General features: G+C 38.4%; 1 protein-coding gene across 1 annotated transcript; it reads left to right on the forward strand.

The window, feature by feature from the left end:
- The first annotated feature begins 5889 nt into the window (after positions 1-5889).
- Positions 5890-7079, forward strand: LOC111576653 (hydroxycarboxylic acid receptor 2-like). The gene has a single exon (XM_023282428.3). It carries the CDS (start codon positions 5912-5914, stop codon positions 6884-6886), a length of 975 nt encoding a protein of 324 aa, XP_023138196.1. The 5' UTR covers positions 5890-5911; the 3' UTR covers positions 6887-7079.
- Positions 7080-7858: the final 779 nt, after the last annotated feature.

Here is a 7858-nt window from a genome sequence, read left to right on the forward strand (position 1 = left end):
TCATCCATGGAAATGACGACATTTCAGTGAAACCAAACCCCCATGAGGATTATTTTAGAGCTATTTTTCAGTCTCGTAATCCCGAGATTGCATCTGGTTTTACCACAATCCAGCAGTTTAAACCAGGAAATAGCGCTCAGGTGTAAATCAGAGAATGGGCCTGTAAGGTAAACTGGCAACAAAAAAACATTTTTTTTAAACTTCAGGTTCTTAGAAATATAACACAGATCACTATATGCATTAAAAAGCAATGTTATAATATTAAAACAACATTTTTATTTGTTTCCTATGAGGCTCCTGTCACGTTTTTGCTCAGTGTGGGCTCATTTTTCACTGCAATGTAAAGTCCTGTACCTCTGTGGAAACATGTTTGCCCATATGTGTGACCCATATTTGAAAAACAAAACAATTCTACATGCTAAAAACATTTTACTACTTGCATTTTTCTTTTGTTTTCACACTACACAGCCTGCAGTTCAATCAAAAGTCCAAAAAAGTTTATTTCAATGGAGCGTTTTCTGCTCCTATGAAGTTTTTGCTCACTATGGGCTCATTTTTCACTGCAATATAAAGTCCTGCACCTCTGTGGAAACATGTTTGCCCATATGTGTAACCCATATTTGAAAAAGAAAAGACTCTACATGCTAAAAACATTTTACTACTTGCATCTTTATTTTATTTTCATACTACACAGCCTGCCGTTCAACTGAAAAATCTGAAAAAGTTGAGTCCAATGGGGCGTTTTTTTTGCTCCTGTCACGTTTTTGCTTACTGTGGGCTCATTTTCACTGCAATATAAAATCCTTCACCTCTATGGAAACATTACATTTGCATTACATTACATTTTAAGATGAAGGTCCTTTATTTGGAGGCTCAAAGCTTTAAAAGGTCAATCAAATGCTTCCTTTGATTGTTTAATTCTCCTTATTTTTAGGTAAGGTCTGCTAATAATTTGCCTGTTTAATAAATTAATGAACTGTGGCGTATATCGTGTCCTGTGCTTTGCCGAGCTTTACACATCTTGAATGACAAACCATATGACCTGTGGCATGTGGAAAAACCTGACTGCCTGTCTTCTACATCTTTTATCATTTAACAGCTTCAGCCCAAACATTCAGAAACAAAGCAGATTTAGAAAAAAAAATAAAAAATCTGTCCAACACACAAAACAGCACTGTGTATTCATATTTCATTATTTCATGTTAAACGGAGGGTGTGACACCAGGCTTCAAGTTATCAGCGTTTCCAGCTTTTCTCCTCGACAAACCACCAGCAGACTGCAAACTACCCCTTCAGCCACTTCATATGTACATTTCAGTCTCTGTCTGCTCTCTTCAAGGTTGTGAAACTGGAATGTCATGTTCATTATGCAGGGTGGAGCAGCAACCATCATGTTTTGTTCCCAGGTATGCAGGTGAAGGAAACACAAGGGCTGATGGGACAACAGTGGAAGAGGACAGAAGCACATTTCTGCCCTGCAGGCTAAACTGGCTCTTTCACATTCTTTTCTGTCCTGTCTGAAAGCACACTCATGAGCAGGTTATGGACTGCCAGGACACAAGCCACATTTATCCAAAGATAAATTACTGAGGGACATGTGTCTTATGTCAAAAGACTGCAACATTATAAGCATGTGAGGATAACTCAGTGATCATTTCTGTTGGTATGTGGTGAAAAGTTTTGTTCCCACACTGTTGATAACTGTGCCTATTTCTGCTTTAAACTCTTTTTCATTAAATGCACATTTTTTTGTTGTGTTAATTCTGTCAATTTGTTTTTTGAGAAGGACAAACTGATCATTGTTCAAATTCTTAGTAACAGTCCCTCCTACAACTCCTCCTCTTCATTCATCCTCCTACTTCTAAACACACGTCTTCTGTTTGATTTAGTCACAGAACCTTTTGCAAATTAAAAAGAGAAAAAGATTTGCAGCTACATGGCTGCTCATTGCTTCTTTTGTGTACAACACTTTCACGCTTCTGTTTTTACAAAAAACAGTTTCATGAAAGCATCCTACAGATGGCGTCATTTCCAAAACGTGTTTAAAGCAACATTTTCTAATGTTTTCCACTAGACAGCAGCAGAGGTTAACATATTGTCAGTATGGTGCCTCCTCATGACTTCTGATTGTAGCTTCGAATTGTTAAATCCTGCAAAAGAATAAACCAGCTCATTCTTCATGACCAGTGGCTGATTAAACATGACAGAAGCAAGGTTAAAATAAGGTTAAAAATAATAGGAGTTAAAAAATCTGATTAAATGATGCAAACCACAAATAAAACAAGTTTCTTTCAAAGTTTCATTCCTCATGTTTCTCAAATATTCTCTAAATTACAGTATTGGACTCAAATTTCAGGGTAAAACTATTTGTTTTTTCATGAATAAATTCATGAAATTTACATAAACATATACAACAATTGACTTGATGCCGAAGTGCATATTTTAACCTCCTAATATTCAGCTGACTGAGACAATAACACTTGCAAGTTGATCTTTTCTACGTTTGTTTCATTCCTACATCCCATCCTTTTAATAAACATAGTCAAATGTGGTCTCGTCAGAAGAAGGTAGACTTTGTGTTAAAGAAAATATAAATCCATTTATTTGTATTTTAAACAGAGTTTGAACCACAAATGCTTAAACATACCAAGTCAAAAAACTGATATTATGGCCTAATGGCACAAAGCAAAGGTTAAATCTTAGCTTGGGATATTAGCTGAATCTTAGCATGAGCACAAACTAATAAAATGGGTTTCGTCTTAATTTCCCCCCACCGACACATGGTCACAATTTCAAATTTTCATACACAATAATTTTTATACCTAATATCTATATTTAGAATATCTCCATCAAATCTGAAACTGTTTTTTTTGTTTATAATCCCATAGTGTTGTTTGCATGCACAGACATGTCTTAATATAAAAATGATCTGTTTCTGACTTTGAAAAAACGACTTTATTGGTTTCCCTTTCTGGTAAGACCTTTTTTAGGAACTGCTGACATGTTTATTTATTGTCAATTCAAGTGATTTGAAGCTGTTCTCCAACATTGTGGTGCAGAGGAAGACATTTTGTCATACCACCCTGATTATCTCACACTGATATATCTGTATCTAAAAAACAACACAGAAAACTAAACACAATATGCACGTATTTTCTCACCGTGTACATACACACACCTCTGCATAAACAATCCAAATATACAACCGGTCAAAAGTTTTAGAGCATCACAGTTTTTCCAGTTTTCTGTTGGAAATTCTGCATGGTAATGTCTCATTGTACTCTCAAATGAAAACATAGAACAAATAAACAAATGATGTTAAAAAAAAAAAATCAATTTAGAAGCCAAAATGTATTCTAAACCTTTGATTCATCAAAGTAGCCACCTTTGGCTGACACAACACTTGAACACATTCGTGGCATTCTTTTTACAATGGAAATCAAATATTCTTCAGAAAATTCTTCCCAACTCTGTTGCAGAAGTTTCCATAAATTTGTGGCACTTGTAGGTTGCTTTGCTTTCACTCTTTTGTCCAGTTAATCTCAAACCAGCCCCATGGGGTTTAAGTCTGGAGACTGTGCTGCCACTCCATGGTTTCAAGCTTTCCATCTTGTTCTTTTTTCCTAAGGTAGTTCTGGCAGAGCTTGGACTTATGTTTAGGGTCATTATCTTGCTGCAGGATGAAGCCCTGATCAACTAGGAACATACCAGAGGGTACTGCATGGTGCTGCAGAATACTGTGGTAGCTGTTTTCATTCAGGCTACCTCTCACTCTGTACAAGTCACAGACCCTGGATCCAGCAAAACAGCTCCAGACCATCACGCTTCCTCCTCCATGTTTGACAGTTGATGTCACACACTGAGGAACCATCCTTTCTCCTACTCCACAGTGTACAAAAATCCTGTGATGAACCCAAGATTTCAAAGTTTGATTCATGAGTCCATAATAGATTCTTCCAGTCTTCAGTAATCCATTGGTGGTGTTTGATGGCCCAGGCAAGCATCTTTTTCTTATTCTGATGTCTTAGCAATGACTTTCTTGCTGCAACTCGACCTGTTAAACCTGCAACTCCAAGTCTTCTCTTCACAGTTGAAACTGAGACTTGCTTACTACAACCACTATTAAGCTGTGCTTGAAGCTGTTGTCCTGTGAGCCACCTATCAACAAGTCGTTGACTATCAGAAACTTGTCTTCTGATTCTGTTGTGGATGTGGGTCTTCCAGACACTGTGGAACACAGTCGTCTATTAGAAATTATCTGTAGGATTGGCATCTCCAAACAAGCCGCCTCTTGGTTTTCTGATTATTAGGCAAGGAAGACACAAGGTGTTCAAATGGCTTGAGTTAGTTCTACCTTTCTTGAGGTTACAAAAGGCGTACCTCAAGGCTCAGTCTTAGGACCCATTCTGTGTAAAATGTACATTAATGATCTGTGTGCAAACTTGTCAAATGCCTCATATCATCTTGATGCGGATGACTGTAATTTACTGCTGTTCACATTCAACTGCACAGGCATTTGAATTCTTGCAATCCACCTTTGATGCAGTGCAGATTCGTCTGGAAAAATTGAAAATCGTTTTAAATACAGAAAAATCCTAACTGATGCTTTTTTCAAATTCATCTGTTCCTTCGGAGGATATCCCCTCAATTAGAACTGTCCATGGTAAAACTATAGAACAGGTCACCAGTTACAAGTACCTGGGATTAACTATTGATGACCTTTCTCTCAAAGTTCATGTCAAAAATCCCATCTCTAAATTAAAGGTGACGCTTGGTTTCAACTATAGAAACAAGGCATGTTTCTCCCTCAGAGCTTGGAAGCTTCTGATGTCAGCTACTTTTTAGCCGATACTTGATTATGGCAATTTTGTGTTTTTGTGTGCTTCAACCAGCTGCCTATTGTCCTTGACTCCAGTCTACCACTGTCTTCTGAGGTTTATCACTGGTTGCAGCCGCCTCACCTACCACTGCAAATTGTATACTAAAGCTGGCATGCCGTCCTTGAATGTAAGGCGATACACACACTGGATGACTCTGGTTTATAAGGCGCTTCTTGGCTTGGGTCCTACCTATTTATGCACCCATTATGCCTACAAACACAACATTTTGTATCTCTCTGCTCTTCATGTTTGAACTGAAACGGGAAAAAAAGCTATCAGTTACTCTGCCCCCTCTGCTTAGAATGCCCTCTAATCTGAACTGAAATTGTCAAAATTTGTTTCATTGGAAGCCTTCCGCTCTATCTGAGGATATCGACAACAGAAATCCTTCAAACAGTGCCCATGTTCTTAAATTGTTACTGTAAGAATAACTCCTATATTTTATGTATCAAATTGCTTGTATTTAATATTTTAATTTTTGTTATTATCTGTCTGTTTTTGTTTACTTTGACATTTGTTGCTGCCTCTTTTGGCCAGGTCACCCTTATGAAAGAGGTCAATGGCTCTTTTATCTGGTTAAATAAAGGTTAAATAAAAAAATTCTATCTATCTATCTATCTATCTATCTATCTATCTATCTATCTATCTATCTATCTATCTATCTATCTATCTATCTATCTATCTATCTATCTATCTATCTATCTATCTATCTATCTATCTATCTATCTATCTATTACTGGGCGTAATACCAAAAATATACATAAATGTACTAGTTTACTATGAATTTCGTGACACCAAAGTGTGACAAAGTGTGAATACTTAGAGGTGGCATAGATAATGATCTAAATACGTCACAGTTATTAGAACAGTTTCTCAGAAGAGTTATTTAAAAGCAGAACCGTCAGACTTCCCGTAAAAGCCTAAACCACACAACCAGCACTTTGGTGTTGATATTTCCTTTAAATATTGCACATTGTCCTCAAGGGGTTATTTCTTTGCTCTGCAGACATCAAGGAAGGACACAACTCAACATGCAGTGCAACTTCAACAAGGCTGTGCTGATCAGAGTTCTCCCTCCACTGCTGGTGGTGGAGTTTGTTTTGGGAATCCCTGGAAACGCTTTGGCTCTGTGGGTCTTCTGCTTCCATCTGAGGCCTTGGAAAAGCAGCACGGTGTTAGTCTTCAACCTGGCAATAGCCGATTTTCTGCTCAATCTGGCGTTGCCATTCCGTACCAGCTACTACATCTCTGAGATGAAATGGATGTTTGGCAGCGCCTTCTGCAACATCTGCCTCTTCATGTTGGCTATGAATCGCCTTGGAAGCACCTTCTTCCTGATGGCTATCGCTGTGGACAGGTACATGCGTGTGGTGCATCCCCATCATCGCATCAACTCCCTGAGTGTCTCTAAAGCTGCCATTGGAGCACTTGGACTGTGGCTGGTGGCCTTTTCAATGACTGCTCAGATCTTCACTTTACAACACACGAACACGACCAACTGCGACAACTTTAGGCTTGAGACCAAGCCCAAAAGTAATCTGGCCTGGAATCAGTTTGTCTTCATCTTTTCCTTCTTCATGCCTCTGCTTGTGATTCTCTACTGCACAGTGCACATCATCAGCCACCTGAGAGGGAGACAACTGGCCCAACATGCCAAGATTAAGAAGGCTCTGTTCTTCATGATGGTAGTGGTGGTGGTCTTCATCATTTCCTTCCTCCCGAGCAACGTCACACAGCTGGTGATCTGGTTCAAGATGCGAGAGTTAATCAACACCCTCCCTGAACCTGACATCTGTCCTGCCGTGGAGGATCTGACCTCTGTATTTTACATCACCATCACCATAACTTATCTGAACAGTGCTATGGATCCAGTGATCTACTACTTCTCCAGTCCTGCCTTTAAGAGCATCGTCAGGAAAGCTCTTCACCTGCCCCAAGAAGACACCGTCGAAAGCACTGAGATGAAAACTCGAGAAACTGGCTCCCAGTCACTCAGCCAGCTCTAAAAATAAGGGACATATAACATGCAGCTTTGCAGCTAAAATATTGATTAAACTGGACTTCATGAAGTTTCTCAGTAAGTTGTCATGAAAACGCTACAGCCAATAAGATGTTATGCCTATATTGCTCACAGTAATCAAGTTAATATTGACTCCATGTTTATTTTAAATAAACTGCCTTTGCAAAACTTGGCAATTATCTTTTCTACCTTTGTTTCATTCCTACATCCCATCCTTTTAATAAACATAGTCAAATGTGGTCTCAGTAGAAGAAGGTAGACTTTGCGTTTAAAAAAAAAAAAAAAAAAATATATATATATATATATATATATATATATAAAAAAAAAAAAGTTTTATTTATTATTTATTTTTTTAAACGCACCTCCACCCACCCACCCCCCACCGCCGACACACCGACACCCCGACACCCCGACACTGTGCAAGACTGCTGTGAAGGTGGAGATATGCTGCGGCGGAGGTGTATTTGCAATGATTTTTTAAAAAAAAGAAATTTAAAGAAGTGGCGCTGGGATTTTAGCAGTGGCGGGCCGCCACTGCAGAATGACTAAGGAAACCCTGATATATAGCTAACTAATGGCAAAAAATCAAGATTTTTTGCCATTAGGCCATAAAATCCAAAATCCAATTTTTGACTTGGTATGTTTAAGCATTTGTGGTTCAAACTCGGTTTAAAATACAAATAAATAGATTCTCTTCCTGTCAGAGTTTCCCCCAGTCTCTGAGTACCTTTTGATGGTGAAGAAAACTGTATTCACTGACACCTTGACTTTCTTTGCAATTTCTCTGTAGGAAAGACCAACATTTTTAAGTGTTATGATGGTCTGTCTCTCTTCTATTGTTAATTGCCTTTTCCTCACCAGTTTTATAGCAACACACCACTTTGTGCAGTACAGTACTGCACAAATAATGCTCTGGAGGGTTTGGTGCCTCAGTGTGTTCCAACACTACTTTTATGCA

This window comes from Amphiprion ocellaris, chromosome 6 (genome assembly GCF_022539595.1).
Source record: "Amphiprion ocellaris isolate individual 3 ecotype Okinawa chromosome 6, ASM2253959v1, whole genome shotgun sequence".
NCBI lineage: Eukaryota > Metazoa > Chordata > Actinopteri > Pomacentridae > Amphiprion > Amphiprion ocellaris.

Coding starts and splice junctions, on each gene's coding strand:
- LOC111576653 (XM_023282428.3), top strand. CDS start 5,912: ATGCAGTGCAACTTCAACAAGGCTGTGCTGATCAGAGTTCTCCCTCCA.